Consider the following 17,252-nt stretch of genomic DNA (forward strand, 5'->3'; position numbering starts at 1 on the left):
GCAGAGATCCTATGGTGAGAAAGGAAGCAAGAGAGAGAGGGGAGGTGACAGACTCTTTTTAACAACCAGTTTTCTCAGGAGCTAAAAGAGTAAGAAGTCACTCACCTGCTATCCTTACCCCCACAGCCCCCAGGATTTCTCTATTCATGAGGGATCTGCCCCCATGACCCAGACCCCTCCCATTAGGCCACCTCCAACATTGGGGATCAAATTTCAAAATCAGATTTGGAGGCAACAAATATCCAAACTATAGCACCCACAAACCATCTAGTTTATCTTATTATAACCCGTCATCCTAAAAGTTGTCAAAATCTGGCTGGGCGCAGTGGCTTACGCCTGTAATCCCAACACTTTGGAAGGCCAAGGTGGGTGGATCACTTGAAGTCAGGAGTTTGAGACCAGCCTGTCCAATGTAATGAAACCCTGTCTCTACTAAGAATAGAAAAATTAGCCAGGCATGATGGTGGGTGCCTGTAATCCCAGCTACTCTGGAGGCTGAGGCAGTTGAATCACTTGAACCCAGGAGGTGGAGGTTGCATGAGCCAAGATCACAGCCTGGGCAAGAGTGAGATTCTGTCTCAAAAAAAAAAAATTTTTTTTCTCTAAATCTGTTTTGAAGGTATTTTTTTTTTCAGTGTTATGAAATGCTTCTACATTCAATCTGCTGTGATTTTTTTTTTGGTTGAATTATATGATGAAAATTCAGCCTCAAATAGATATTGTAGTTGAAAATGGGAAGAGTATTTTAATAGCCTTTTTAGCAATTGTGGATAGTCTTTGATACTGCACTAAAATTTGGTAGTGTCTTAAAATGTTAGCTGCAATATGGAATCTGAAACCGTATCAGTGAACTTTACATTAAAAGCTGTTGGTCTATCTTGTACTTTGAATATGTCTTTTACTAATGTATGATTGTTGAAATATTGGTTCACTAAGTTGTGTAGATCTTGCAAATGTTGACCTATTATATAATATTTTTAAATCACATTTAACATCATCACTGATCACATCAGAAAAATCTTTTAAGTATTGGGCATCTGTCAAGCTTACTGTGACAGGTACAGGTTTTCCAAAATTTTAATTTTCACTTGGAAGCTCAAATTTTATCATTGGCAACAAATCTTGTCAGTTGCTTTCCTTAACATGACAGGCTAACTTCATTTGGTTTTGAGAAAATGTCTGAATAACCATAGCTTGTGTGTCAGTCATTCTTTCAAGCAAAAATGGCATTCCATTAGAAAAGTAACTGGTTTACTTGGAACTCAAATAGTTGCACAAGTACTTTTCCCCAAGACAATAATTGTACTTCAGTATGCAGCAGAAGTCCTTTTGTGTATACTTCCCATTTTGTCACACAAAATATTAAAAATATGTTGAGATCAAGTTTCAATAAAATTAATCATTTTACTGCCTTATTAAGGACATTCTTAGTTGAAACTGCCTTTTTTTTTTGGCTGTTTTTTTACTGAGTGTGTGACATTGAAGAATACAGTGACAACAGTTTGACATGGCCTTAGTCATACTCGGGCACCAGCAGTTTTACTCACCATTGTTTTTGCATAATCAGCCTAAATGCCAACACAGCAAAAAATGCAAATATTAATAATATCTTAATTGTGACAATAGTTGATTTCAATTATGTCATTATGTCAGGGTCTGGGATTTCATTTTATTCTACTTACAAGCTAGTAAGTTAGCCAGTTACTGTTTCATGGGTACTGGAGAAAAACAGAAAAGTGAATCAGAGAAAAAGGACTTTATTATTTACAGTAAAACGAGTAGCCAAGAACATCTTATTTTCATTAGTCCCACCTAGGAGGTAACACAGATAGATACAGATGATGCTTATACATGCAATGGTTACATTGAAGGAGAGGCATATTGAGCTTGGGGAACCCACCATTTTATAGCAGGCGGTAAGCATGCCTGCTCTTTGTCCAAGAGGGAGATATTACCGAGTCTTTCAAATTTGCTCTCTGCAAACACAAGCCTGAGAAAAGCCCCAGGTAAAGAACAGTGAGATTCTTGTATTCCTGACATGAACAGCAAAAATGCGCCAGGATGCTCAGGGGCCATGGCAGATTACATCTCCCAACATTGTATCCCTTGAAAGGCACTTGGGGCCGGGCGCGGTGGCTCACGCCTGTAATCCCTGCACTTTGGGAGGCCGAGGCGGGCGGATCACGAGGTCAGGAGATCGAGACCATCCTGGCTAACACAGTGAAACCCCGTCTGTACTAAAATACAAAAAATTAGCCGGGCGCGGTAGCGGGCGCCTGTAGTCCCAGCTACTCGGGAGGCTGAGGCAGGAGAATGGCGCGAACCTGGGAGGCGGAGCTTGCAGTGAGCCGAGATGGTGCCACTGCACTCCAGCCTGGGCGACAGAGTGAAGACTCCGCCTCAAAAAAAAAAAAAAAAAAAAAAAAAAGAAAGGCACTTGGGACCCTTAAGGATCCTGGACCATATTTTGGGAACCACTGGTTTAACCAGATTATAATATCCTGTTAGAAAAAAAAATCATACTGCCTTTTTCTCAGTAAGTTACTTTTCATCCTACTGAAAAAATGTCATGTTCTAAGAATACTCCAGCATCTCCTCAGGAATGTTTACTTGTACATGGAGGTCCTAGTGCTTCCTCATCACTTCTTTTCACATACATCAGATAATAAATTGTTTTACATCTTCATACTTTAAATCATGATGCTTGTAAATTAATCTATATTAAATCTAGAGCAGACTCTGAATTTTGATTCTAATTTGTTAAAAGATAGTTTGATAGTAGATACCTGCATTTTCTAGTATGTTCCATAAAACCCTAGGACTATGAAGTGCTGCATACTAGGTACTCTGGTAATTTTTAAGGGCACAAGACTGTATCTAGGATATGAAATCAATACTAAGAAAACCACTTAGCTTTGTTTAAGTACAGAATCTTCAGCTAACTCTGTTCCCGGTATTGTATTTTAACATCCTCTCACTGGATTCGTAGTTGCCTCTAAGATACTGCTAGATTTTGAGGGTAGAGGAGGGAGAAGAGTCACCTAATTTTTCATTTGCACCTGTACACTCCGAGCTTCTCTGTTGCTTGGTTAAGCAGTGTCTTGCTGTGTTATGAAAGCTGATTTATTCCCTGAAAGATTTTTTTTTCTTTGCCAGTTAGTCATCTTTCTATATATTTATGCTCTAACTATATATCTTAGAATCCTAATAAAACTATTGTATAGCAGTTCCCACACATTCTGCATTGTCATTGACCTGTGGTTTTTGTCTCCCTCCCTGATAAGTCCCTTTTGGAAACGAATAATTTTAAGATGAGCATCTTTTGTTGTCTCTTTCCTATTATGTTTGTCAATAGTAGTGTGATTTTTGCATTTAAGCTTAGTTTCCTCTAAGTAATTCCATATTTGATGGATTTACTCATTGTTATTTCTACTCCTAATTTCTCTTGACTATTTAACATTAAAGACAGCATGTTACCCTCTACATTTTATCTTAATAATACTGTAGGGAGCCACTGACTTGTCTGTATTCTCTAGAAGTTACATCTGGACCATATGTCTGCTAAATGGCCAAATGGCCACAGTGAATCTCCTTGCTTTCCTTCTTGCTTCTGCTCATTGAACATTCTTTCTTGCCTTCTCTTTTTTACCTATTCTGCAGCCTGAGACTCCTCACTTCTGTCCTCAGCTCTTGCTTCTCATCTTATCCTGAGCCGTGAGCATAAAGTGATAACTTTTTGATAAAGCTGAATCTAAAATTCTTCTTCCTACTCTTTTTCTTTTTGATAAATGTTCATTCCCCTTTGACGTGAAGAAGATATTAGGTCTTGGTAGTTTGTTTATTTTTTACTAAATTCTTTCTTGGCCAAAAAAAAAAAAAGGTGGTGAGGCCCCCAGTTTTCAATTTTACTACACAGGAAAGACCTAACCTCAGTTTCTTTAGGGTTTCTCCTGCCCTAAGATTTTTTTGATGCTAACAGAAAAGAAGAAAAGTTCTTATTTGCCTTTATCTTGGTTATGTGTACATAGATATGTAAAGTTAAATTTTCTACAATATTTTGATGGAAAAAGGATAATCTCTAGACAAGAGCCAAAATTATTCTAGGTCACTTGGGAGAACATTATGTAAACTGAAAGCTAAAACAGTTTTGAATGAGCCATTTCATTTACCATAACCATTTTTAGGTGACATAATCATGACTTCAGAGGAGAAAGTGCTTCCTATCTTTTTCTTACTTTATAGACAGAGTGCTGCTGTAAACATTTTGTGTACAGGTTTCTGTGTGAACATAAATTTTGAAGTGCCCAGGAGTGCATTCATTGGGTCCTATAGTACTTACATGTTTGGAGTTTTTGTTTGTTTTAAGAAATGGACAAAATGTTTTCTAGAGTGGTGAAGGGTATTGGTAGTTTTGTTTTTACAGGCAGTGAACTTGATTAGCTCAGGGTAACTGTCACTCCTATGGAGAGAGGCAGCTCCAATCTCAGTTCAATCCTTAGAGCTTTAGCTACAAAGCTTTTAGTCTCACCCAACTTGGGGACTGCCAGAGACTTGAGCTGAATTGAAACTCAGAATTTAAGGTTCTCAAATTCTCTAGGGCTCCTTTCCCTCACTCTCCAGTGACCATGGTTATGATCTCATTCTCCTTCTTGGTTCTTCCAGCCAGAATGTTAGTGGGCTTTTTTGTTGGAATTTCAGCCACTACTGTGCCTCTACTGCAGGGTGGCCATCATCAGGACAAAACCATAGAAAACTGGGAATACACTCTAAGCCAATTACTTACTACACATTTTTGACTCTCCTCCAATATATGCAAAGTTTGGTCTTCAATGTTTTCAAGTGGTTGGGGTGTGTGTGTGTGTGTGTGTGTGGATGTGTGTGTGTGTGTGTGTGCGCGTGTGTGTTGCCCAAAGTTTATAACTTATTTGCAGAAGAATGGTTTGTTAGGTGCTCACTCCTACACTATGGAATCTTAGCTCCTAAAGTCTAGTTTTTTGTTTTTTTCTGGCTGAGTATGGTCAGGATATGGTCCAAAATCACCCAACATATAAAGAACCCAGAAAATGTGACCCAGTTATAAGAGAACAGACACCAACCCTAAGATGATTCAGACACTGAAATTACCAGACAAGGACTTTATCAGCTACTATAACTATACCCAGTCTTTTATTAAAAGATAGCTGGGGAGGCAGGAAGGGAGTTAAGCTTTCCAGAGAGGATAGAATTACCAGTAGGGTACTCTACCCATTGTCATGCTTTGTCAAATGCTTAACTTCTATGCCAAGTTTGAGAAATACTATGAAATTTTGTCAAAGAAAGTACTGCCAAATTGCCTATGTTAACAAGTGACTCGTTTGGCAAAACTTGAGTAAATCTATCTTAAGTTATTTATGGATGTACATTTCTATTTGTACGATACATCCTTGAGAACACAGCAAAAAAAAGGCTATACCAAAGGTTTCCCCTCCCACCCTGGGCAATATTTAAGCATCAAAACGTGGCCTGTAACTGCTTCTCAGTGATAAATATATATATTTTTATTGTATGACAGGAAGATTTTAGAATCTTAAAATTAGTTTGCCTTGGTGCAATATGTAAATGTAACCATTCTTTATCTCCAGCCCTATGCTGGATAACTGTACCACTTAGCTTCTCCAGCAGCCAAGCATTATGGCTAAGTAGTTAAAGCTACTGGGGCAGAAAGGCTTGTGTTCCAGTCACAGCTACTCCGTCTGCCAAACTATATACAAATTATTTGATCTCTTCAAAGCAAATTTTAAAATCATAATTAAGTACAGAATTCAGAAGATTTTGTGGCTTGCCAGGTGCAGTGGCGTGCACCTGTAGTCCTAGCTACTTTGGAGGCTGCAGCAGGAAGACTGCTTGAGTCCAGAAATTTGACTCTAGTCTGCTCAACGTTGCAAGACCTCCATCTCAAAATAAGCAGATTTTGTGATTTAAGTTAAATAAGTAATACATGCAAATTGCTTAAATAATAGCTATTTTCAAGAAGATCGCTTCTGTCCTTCATGGTGTAGTGGTATAACACTAAATTTGTGGTTAAAGGATTTTTCCAAATCAGTTGATTTTTTTCTTTTTTGAGACGGGTTCTTGCTGTGTTGCCCAGGCTGGTCTCAAACTCCTCCCTCTCAGCCTCCCTAGTAGTTGGGATTACAGGAGCATGCCACCATGCGCAGCACGGATCAGTTCGTTTTAAATGTAGTATTTGGGGAAAGAGTGAAAGGAGTGTGAGAAATCTTAATTAAATTGGTCACTGAAGTTATGCAGTTTCCGTTTTGCATTAAAAAAGCATCTCCACAAATATTTCTTCCCTTTAAAAAAATAAATTCAGAAAGATATATGCAAAAGGTACCTAATACAAAGTGAAAGACTTAGAAGACAGATAGTAGAAAAGTATTCATCTCATTCTACAAATTAACTTGGATAGAATTGAAATTACAGTAATTGTGGCAGTACTGGTAAAGGATTTTACCTTTTCTGAAACAATATGTTTTATTGTAGCATTGAATCAGTAGAGATTGTGGGGATGGGTTATGTTAAACCACAACCCAATAAAGAACTTGGAAGTAATTAGGGTGTTTAATTTTATTTTTATATTGTTTATTTTCTTGCCACTTCCTTCAGAACTCTGGGATGGATCCCATTTTGCCCTGGAGTTGTTCCCACACTGGCAGTGGGTTTGCCTAGCACACTGTATCACACAGAACAGACAAGGCTCCTAGGATTTGTGTTTCTCTTGCTTTGCTAGATTTTCAGGAATGTTAATGAGGGTGAGAGAACCATAGATTTTATATGGCTATAAGTTCTTTTAGATTAAATACAATATTTTTTTTTTAGCGTTTGTCTTCAAACTTTTATGTTACTATTCTTTTATGTTTATTCTTATCAAATATCTTTTTGTAATTTTTTTCTGGTCCTGTTTTATACCTTAATCTTTTTCTGTCTCCGCCCTTTTTTTACTTTCTCCCTAATTCAGCTGTATCCAGTGCTTGACTTCACCATAACATCTTTTGTCACAGTATATGTAAACTGGTAATGAAATACTCAACCTCAGTTCCTCCTTTAACATTTCATTCTTAGATCTCAAAAATGTAAGTGACAAATGAATCTTTATTTTCAGTTTTTTTCCTACTACGTACTTTTCCTTTTTCTGTAGTGAATTTTATCAAGCTAACATTTATACCTATTCCATAGTTTTATATTCCCTCTACCAATCCATCCCATCCCACCTTGGCTTATTTCTTAGTTTATATTGATCCAAGTAAGGATTCTTGTTTCTGCTTAAAAAGCGTATTTCTATTTAGCCTCATCCAGAAAAGAAATAAAACATTGACTACACTCAGTTGCCTGAGCTAGCTAAAAATAAATATTCCTTTGCATGCAAGGATCCTAACTAAAGTTTAAAGGAAGTCTTTGATATGAACACTGGAGTAAAGTGAAATATGTATCATTGAAAACTTACCTTCTTCACTTAATAGAAGCCTTTTAAAGTTTGGGTTTCTTACATACATATGAGAGAATATACATCTTGTTAAAGAGTTTAGTCAGAATTATCTTTAAAAATTCCATAACTCAGCTGGGTGCGGTGACTCATGCCTGTAATCCCAGCACTTTTGGAGGCTGAGGCGGGCAGATCACCTGAGGTCAGGAGTTTGAAACCAGCCTGACCAACATGCCGAAATCCTGTCTCTACTAAATATACAAAAATTACCCAGGCATGGTGGCAGGCTCCTGTAATCTCAGCTACTTGAGAGGCTGAGGCAGGAGAATCGCTTGAACCCAGAAGATGGAGGTTGCAGTGAGCCAAGATCATGCCACTGCACTCCAGCCAGGGCAACAAAAGCGAGACTCTGTCTCAAAAAAAGAAAAAAAAAATTCCATAACTCAACTTTATTTTACTGACTTTAATTGCTTAAAATTTTTAAGAAAAAAATAAGGTTTTGAATGACAATTTTTATTTCTTTTCTATCTTTCCAATTTTTTATAAAAGGAATAAAATAATTTCACTTTTAGTATCAACTGTAACAAAAGCAGGTGTTAAGGAAAACGTACATTTCTTTGAGAGGTTGATATCTAACATATCCTAGAATGCGAAACAAAAACATTTTTCATTATTTTTGCATCAAGAATAAAGCCTGGTTTGGACTAATGAAATATAAACCACTTTTTTCTCCTTCTTAAATATCACTGCATATTCAACTGTCCCCTGAACATATATTTTTGATATAATACCCATCTATGAGAAGCTTAAATTGACTTACACTAAATCAAAATTCTCCCAATTCACATAAGAAATTTAAGGAAACATTTTACATCTTCCAACTGTTTCAGATGTGTTTATCTTAATGGATTTAGTTGAATGACTTACCCAGCGACATACTGGAAGTGTATATGAAAAGTATGATGTGTAAAACTCTTATTTCAGCATTCATTCCACAAGTTCAGCATTTCCAAACTAGTACTTGGAACAGTTTATGATGTTAAGTATTTTAAGTTTTAGTACCTCAAAATAAATTCATTTTTTGAATGATTTAATGCTTAAAATCTCCTAAAATATAATGTTCAAAATTCCCTTGCTTTCTTATTTGAAGTTATAACTTCGTCTTCCTGCAGTACAGAGCCCACTTGGATTATATTTGAGAATCGAAAGAAAAATACAAGTTATCCTTACTCTCTGAGATGCTCAGCAAACTGATTAATCTTTATTAAGATCATGCACTGAAAACGTCTGAGTTTCTGGGAAAGTGTTGAAGTTGCCATTGACTATACTAATCCTAAATCCTTTGAAAAATTAATGATTGTTTTCAGAAAGTTGTATCAGACTGCTATAATGGAAAATAGCATTAACATGTTATGCCCCATTCTAAATAAACCCAACTTCAAAATGTCTGTCAGAAAACTGTTTAGCTTTTTTTTTTTTTTCCAAGTAGCATTTTAAGAGGTCCCTTTCTGAAAATTTTTCTTGGGTACTGGGAACTCAGAATTTTCATTTGAAATATATTAACAGGTTTATTTGGCGTGAATGATAAAAGGTGCAGTGTATTGCCTAGTACAACCACTAATACTTTTTTTCAATAACAATAAAAACAAAAATAATAGTAAGCAGAGCTGTGTTTCTAACCCCAAAGAAGCTGGAGACCTTAGTTTAGATACTTCATAGGAATTCCTTAAGGAGTCCTCCTTCACCTCCTGCCAATACACCCAAGGAATCTTTTCTTGATAAATTCACCCACATTAGTTATCAAATCTAAACATCACAGAATTTAGCATCAATTATTTACCAAGTGAGACAAAGGTTTGCCATTTTTTTCTTATCTTTTCCTTCAGTCCTCTTCATCCCCATTAGTTTTTAATACTTCTTTAATCTCAGAAGCAATCAGTCCTAGTTTATGTCAAAGTCAGGACTTTGGAATTTAGAACACTATCTTTACCACTTTCTGTAACTATCTCCAGTTTTAGCCTAAAACTACAGAGCATTACTCTTTTTTTTTTTTTTTTTTTTTTTTTTTTTGAGACAGAGTCTTGCTATGTCGCCCAGACTGGAGTGCAGTGGTACAATCTTGGCTCACTATAAGGAGGTCATTCTATTTAATCACTTATTTTATGGTTTGTTTGACCATATTAAATTGTCAAATACAAGTATTCTTTCTTCTTCTTCTTCTTTTCTGAGACAGTCTCACGCTGTTGCCCAGGCTGGAGTGCAGTGACGCCATCTCAGCTCACTGCAAGCTCCGCCTCCCAGGTTCATGCCATTCTCCTGCCTCAGCCTCCTGAGTAGCTGGGGCTACAGGCACCTGCCACCACGCCTGGCTAATTTTGTGTATTTTTAGTAGAGACGGGGTTCCACCGTGTTAGCCAGGATAGTCTCAATCTCCTGACCTCATGATCCACCCACCTCAGTCTCCCAAAGTGCTGGGATTACAGGCATGAGCCACTGTGCCAGACCAAGTATTCTCCTAATATACCTCTTCTCTGATTTTGTTGATATAGACTTAATGATAAAATCTTTGAAAAGTTTGTTTCATATTTGTGGTGTTCTGACTGGCTGGCTAGCTGTAAAATGTTGCCTTTCTTCCTAGTCCACACTAAAATCCATTGAGTGTTCTTACTGCACAAAACACCATAGAAAAACTTTGTCTACCACTTTAAAAAAAAACTGTGAATGTGAAAATATCTTCTGATGTGACTGCATTATAAAGCTCAGTACAGCAGTTTTAATCCAGAAGAATATATGACCTGAATGTTTGTCAAACACATGATATGCAGCAACAAAATAATCTTTATTTTATTTTGGCCTGACAGTATAATGTATAAAATCACAAATTGTTTGTATTGGCAAGATTTTATTTTACTAATTTTGAGATACTATAAAAATAATACTCTATATATATTTAAAGTATTTATTTAGAAAAAACTGGGAAATAAATTGAAGAAGATACTAATTTTAAGAAAAACAAACTGAAATCAAGTCTTTGTCTTAGAGAACAAATAAGACTGAAGAAATTGAAAGAAATATTTTGAAAAGCAAGAGTGAGGTACTTAAGTGATAAGACACAATGAAGTAAAGTCTTCCATTTATAATAGCTACAATGACCTTAATTAAATAAAATCTAAATGTCACTAAAGATAGATATCCACTGGTTTGGATTTGAAATTTAACTATACAATTTTGGATGAATTATAACTTATGATTCGGTATTAGGATTCTTCAGATCTCTGGACTTGTCAGTTTATAAGCTTTAGAAAGTACACAACACTTTCTAGGTATGGTGTAAAATTTTTTAAATATTTAAGACATAGAATACATTATTACAACATGTTCTTTAATGTTGATTTTTAAATGTCAGAATAGATGTAATACCAGTGTAAGCCACAGGGTGGGAGTGAAAGGCAAGAACTTGTGTTGAAGCAGCTTAAATACATAATTGCACCATTTTATAAACCTTTTAAATGCTTGTTGAATTATAAGGAGCTGTAGCTTGGTTTTCTTTCTGCCTTTAATACAGCTGCATTCTTCAGCAAAGAATCTATAACACAAGACAAACACATTAATTTAAATATATAGGCCATTTTTACTGAATATCAAAAGAAGTAAACACATACATTTTATTTCCCCCTAAGTTTCTGGGCATATGAAGTGCTTGGTGAACAGAGCAGCAATTTTGATCAATAGTTGAATTTGAGAAATTTCTTAAATTACCAGTACCGGAAATAGTAATTGAAGTTGCCAGAAATATTTCATCTCTTCAGACTTTCCTTCTTCATTTTCCTTTTTCATTGATTTTTCTCATTTAAAGAAAAAAATCAATTGTATATTACATATAGGTCTATAAGCTGTCTCAAGTTATTTTTCAATAGGGAAGGTAAATAAGTTTTCCTTTGTGTTTTCTTTTTACTTGATCTCATTTGAATTTGGAAGCAATTTAAAGTAGTAATAGTAATCATTTTGTATCTTTAAGGTAAGAAGACAAGAGGTTTCTTCTCCTAGAAAAGAAACTTCAGCAAGGAGTCTTGGCAGTCCTTTGCTCCATGAAAGGTAGTTCTACATCCTTTTTTTTGCCAACTCTTAAAAATTTTCAATACTGAAATATATTTTATATATATATTTTTAAGCTTTAACAATTGCAAAAAAATAGCCTTTTAGAATAAGTGGAAGTAACCATCCCCAGAGTCCTACATGTTAAAAATGACCTAAACAAGTCATGCAGTTAATAGCAGAGCTGGATCTAAAACTTGAATTCTCTAAAGCTCTACTATTTCAATAAACCAAGTGTTAAGGCCATATTTCTTTATATGGATGGATCCTAATGTGAACTTTACCAAAATGAGGAATATTTAATATTCTATTTAAGATGTTTGCAGAGAACAAAAGTCAATGCATTGAAATTTCTAATGTGAGAATAAGACAGCCAGCATTAGTGTATATATGAATAAGTAGATATGCTAGACTATACTATATTTATGTATTAAAACTTTTAATTTATCACTTACTTGGTGCCTGGCCCTCTACAAACACAAGCTGGTTTTTGGGATATTGTCTAGGAATTAAAAATTTTTTTTTAACTTTTAAATATTTTGTGGCACATAAAATGGTACTACATAAGTTTGATTATTTTAAAAACTTGGAAATTATAGCTTTACATTTTAAAATGTTGATTTTTATTTTTTAGGGGTAGTATAGAGAAGACTTTCTGGGATCTGAAAGAAGAATTTCATAGAATATGCATGCTAGCAAAAGCACAGAAAGACCACTTAAGCAAACTTAATATACCAGACACTGCAACTGGTAAGATTTAATTTAATTTACAGTAATATTGATTTGATTGATTGAAATTGATTTCTTTTTGAATGTGAAAATATTCCTGAATGCCTATTAATTGTGTAGCATCTGTAATTTACCCCTCATCCACGTATATTTGAATGTGTACATGCTGTGTAAGTTCTGTAGTGCATTACATATGTATTTGTTGGTTTTTTTTTCTTTGTTGTATATGGTACTATATAGATTGAATTGAAAGACATAATTACTAATTATCTTAATGAGAAATCCCACCTTAAAAAATACAAAATAAATATTGACTATATCCCTGAAAGTTTTCAGTTGTTGTTTGGGGGACTTATTAAACATTAACTCTTATGTGAATAAGCGACCTTGAAGCCATACTACCATATTATATGAGCTAAGTAAAATTATAACATCAGGTTTGTTTGTAAGTTCTGCCTGAAAGTTCATTACATACACTATGGATAGATGTTTTTTTCTGGTTTTTTTTTCTTTTTTTTAATTAAACACAGGATCTTGCTATGTTGTCCAGACTGGAGTACAGTGGCTATTCATAGGCGTGATGGTGCACTACAGCCTTGAACTCCTGGGCTCAAGAATTCTTTGAACTCATTTGGTTCAAGAATAAAAATGTGACACTCAAATTTCCTGAGTGCTAGTCCTGTTTAATGCACAAAATATACATTTAGTATAAAATACAACTTAGAAGGAACGTTTGTTTTACACATGTGTTATAGTATGTTTTATAAATGCTCCACCCTTTCCTAAAACCCCAGACTGGCTTCCTGGTATTTGCTTCAGTAGTTCTATATGAATAGCAAAATACAAGGGATTAGGTCTGGCAACCAAACACTTCTGCAAACAAAAGGAAGGTAAACTGATCATTTATAATGATAAATTCTCCTTTACCCTTGTGATTTGAGCTATTCTGCAGACAATTCCCAAGGGATGTGATTTACAGTTTTCACTCTGAGAGATGTAGTCTTGCTGACTAACACCCCTTTAATTAAAGATCACTTTCCATTTCTTGCAGCTCTTACATCTAGGCTATTTAAAATAATTTTATAGTGTAAATTCACTTTTTGCTACTACTACCATTTTATATTCAGAAAAGTTACACAATGTGGTATTACAGAAGCAAAACAATCTTTGTAAATACATATAATTTGGTTCTTTCTCTCCCTTCTCCCACCTCCCCAAAAACAACTCTTTTCTTCACCTGAATTTTTGTCATTTTCATGAGAAATTGATCTTTTGTATGGACTAAAGTCACTAGGTACCTCTGAAGTAAATGAATTATTTCTGTTTAAAATATGCTAGCTATGGAGATGTAGTACCTAGAATTCATAAACATGCTTTTTTGAACATCAACATCTTTTCAAGGCATTGTAATGGTGATATATTCTTTGTTACACAGAAAACTTACCTCATTATCAGTGGCTTAATACTTTGACCATTTTTAAATTGCACAGGTCTAAATCTGAGTATGTATCTGTCAACTAGAACACTGAGTGTTTAACTTCAATTTCTTCTCCACTAAAACTGCTTCCTGATGCTTTATTTTTATGCTTTATATTAACAGTGTCACAAATAATAAATATATTATTCTCAAAATATTTTGTGCTACAGACTCTAGTGAAGTTTTGCTGGGGTCCAAAGAGAAACCAAAATAAATATTATGCTCTGACAGTAGTATATCAAAAGGAGAAAGGAAAAAATATTTTTTGAAAAGATGCCTATTCATGGTTTCCAAGTATGTATGCTATACTGTATAAAAATATAGAAGAACTATTTCAAATATGATTTGCATAATATATCTGGGAAAAGGTATGTGTATTGTCCCTGTGTTATTTTGTATTAAAGTTTGATGTTTGCTTTTAAATAACCAGATGATTCATTTGAAAATACTGAGTTAGTAGAATTTTTACATTTCCTTTTTATTATTACTTTGTTTTTTCTACTCATCTACATATGGCAATAGACTTGAGAAATGATAAACAAAATGTATGTTTATCCATAGCTTCAAATAAAGTACTGTTTGGTTCATAAAGGAGTGTCCAATTTCAGTAGAGATTAGGAAAGAAGAATATAGGATTAAGGGTAACAAACATCCATGAGCAGGGTGACAAAAAATCATGAGGTCTTTTTCTTTTGTCAATATACAAAATAATTATACTGAGAAGTAACTAAATGGATAGCCTATATTTAAAATTTGGAAATCTAAAAATGTTTCCCATTTTACTTTTTCCTTGCAAAACTAAGTATTCTTAAAATAGACAAAATAGAAAAGCTATTTGCTCACCTGATCATGTTTCTCAATATGGTGTCAGGATGACAAGTGCTTTCATGCATCTCATTTGAGTTTTAAGTTGTCTCAGCTTAGATTTCTAGTAGCATTAGAAATCTAAGGTTTAAATTTTTTTAATAGATATAACTCTCACTGCTTGAGCAGATTAACTCAGATTATTTTAATGTGGCTGAGTTTTATGCCAGCTAGCTTTGCTGAAAGAAAATATCTGTTTTTTTAGAGCTGTTTGATTTCTCCACGTTTTGTTCACAGCCGGGATAGATCAACTGCTGGAAAAATAATTCAAAGCACATTTCTGTCAATTTGGGGACTTCTCTCTATATCTAGAAACCAACATGTTCAATTTAGCATAATGGTTCAGAGCACAAATCTAGAGTTAGATCGCCTGGGTTCCAGTGGCAGATCTGCCACTTACTATTATAGTTGTGTGGCCTTTGAATTAACCTCTCCAACCAGTTGCTTCACATGTAAAGTGGGGATAATAATAGTGCCTACCTCAGGATTACTTTATTATATGAATTAATGTACATACAATTATTATAATAGTGCTTGCCATGTGGAAGTGCTATTAATGTTAATAGTCATTGCCATTAGCAGCAGTAGCAGATTCTTCAGCATTCACCTTGTTCTCCTTGTGAAGATCATTTGATAAGTCTCTCCTCTTCAGGTGTTACAGAATCTGATTACCTCAACAGTTGATTTTCCTGATTTGTTATTTGCAAGTAGCAAATGTCATCTACAAAGACAGTACTGTTTCCTTGACTTTCCTGCCACTTTCAAGTCTACTGCCAGGAAGAATGACTACTCGAGAGTTAATGGACTTTAAGAACCTCAGAGGCTAAAGAAATCCAGCTAAACAATTAAGCTTGGTCACAATTACTATAGCACTTCTAGTCACAGAATATCTGGTAAATGTTGATTATTATAGTAGGCTCTGTAAGGGAGAGATTACAGATTCATTCAGAATTCGTTTGTTAGGGGCATACTACGTGCCAGACACTGGGCAGGGGTCTGGAGTTAGAGGGAAACAAAACATAGTTTAAGACCTCAAAAAACCTACTTTAATGGGAGAAAGAGAGTTATACTTGGAAATACAGTCATGTGCCAAATGACATTTTCAGTCAACAACAGATTGCATATACAATCATGGCCCCATATGATTATAATGGGGCTTAAAAGTTCATATCAGCCCAGGCACAGTGGCTCACGCCTATAATCCCAGCACTTTGGGAGGCTGAGCTGGGCAGATCACCTGAGGCTGGGAGTTCGAGACCAGCCTGACCAGCATGGAGAAACCCCGTCTCTACTGAAAATATAAAATTAGCCGGGCATGGTGACTCATGTCCGTAATCCCAGCTACTCTGGAGGCTGAGGCAAGAGAATCACTTGAACCTGGGAGGTGGAGGTTGCAGTGAGCCGAGATCGCACCATTGCACTCCATCCAGCCTGGGCAACAAGAGCAAACCTCCGTCTCAAAAAAAAAAAAAAAAGTTCATATCACCCTAGTGACATTGTAGGTAGCTGTTGTTACATTGTATCACACTTTTTTGTGTGTGTAAATTTAGCGTAACCAAAGTGTATAGTGTTCATAAAGTCTACAGTGATGTACAGTAATACTAGGCCTAGGCCTTCACATTCACTCACCATTCACTCACTGACTCAGAGCAACCTCTAGTCCTGCAAATTCCATTCATGGTAAGTGCTCTATATAGGCGTACCCATTTTTTATCTTTTATGCCGTATTTTTACTGTACCTTTTCAGTGTTGAAATAGATACCATTGTGTTACCTACAGTATTCAGTACAGTAACATGTTGTATAGGTTTGTAGCCTAAGAACAATAGGCTATACCGTATAGTGTAGGTGTGTAGTAGACTATACTGTCTAGGTTTCTGTAAGTACACTCTGTGATGTTTGCACAATGACAAAATTGCCTAAGAATACATTTCTCAAAACGTGCCATCGTTAAGCAACGCATAACTATATAACAGAGTGTTTCAGTCCTCAGGGCATCCAAGAGTCATGGGAGAGTCATCCAGAGAAACTTATGTCCAAGCCAAGATGTGAAGGACAAATAAGAGTTGGGCAAAGAGTGATGGGAGGGGACACTTCAGGCAGTCTGCACAGCATGTGCAAAGGTGCAAAGACAAGAGAGTGTGGCTGTTTTGGGGAACTATACGAAGTTCATTATAGCCAGAGTATGGAGTGAAAGATGAGCATGGAGAGGTGACCAGGGGCCAGTAATGAACAGTCGATAAGCCTTTTTTGAGATCTGAGGGCCTTGTAGAGCCATCAAAAGATTTTATTAGGAAGGTAACGTGGTCAGATTAGTATTTTAGAAAAACTACTCTGAGAACGAGGGATGGAGGGGAAGTTGCAATGAAGACAACAGATTGGATATGAGACAAATTTAGAGGCAAGGAAGCAGTTTAAAGGCTGTTATAATAATCCAGTAAGAAAGGATGGTATGAAGAGAGGTATAAAGAGAGGCAGTAGGTGTACAACAAGATGAACCAGAGAAGTTGGTTGCATTATACTACACATATCCAAACAGAAAAAAATATATTACATTGGAATGTGCTTTGGCAAAAGACAGAGAGGTGTCATGAGACTGCCAAGACCAAAGGAATATAAAGGAAGT

The 17,252-nt window shown here is 35.6% G+C and overlaps 1 protein-coding gene and 1 long non-coding RNA gene across 6 annotated transcripts in view; one reads left to right on the top strand and one right to left on the bottom strand.

Annotated features, from left to right (window-relative positions):
* The window catches only part of TANK (TRAF family member associated NFKB activator), a 105,034-nt gene that overhangs the window by 81,352 nt on the left and 6,430 nt on the right, over positions 1–17,252 (top strand). For all 5 annotated transcript variants that reach the window (XM_015110165.3, XM_028830464.2, XM_077956357.1 and 2 more), the window contains 2 exon segments: positions 11,481–11,557; positions 12,192–12,307. In XM_015110165.3, coding sequence (XP_014965651.1) covers positions 11,481–11,557; positions 12,192–12,307 — 193 coding nt within the window.
* Positions 10,824–17,252, bottom strand: part of LOC144333388 (uncharacterized) — a 31,638-nt gene continuing 25,209 nt past the window's right edge. The window contains exon 4 of the long non-coding RNA XR_013402007.1: positions 10,824–11,048. This is a non-coding gene — a long non-coding RNA (uncharacterized LOC144333388). The remainder of the gene's footprint in view (positions 11,049–17,252) is intronic.

This window comes from Macaca mulatta, chromosome 12 (genome assembly GCF_049350105.2).
Source record: "Macaca mulatta isolate MMU2019108-1 chromosome 12, T2T-MMU8v2.0, whole genome shotgun sequence".
Lineage (NCBI taxonomy): Eukaryota > Metazoa > Chordata > Mammalia > Primates > Cercopithecidae > Macaca > Macaca mulatta.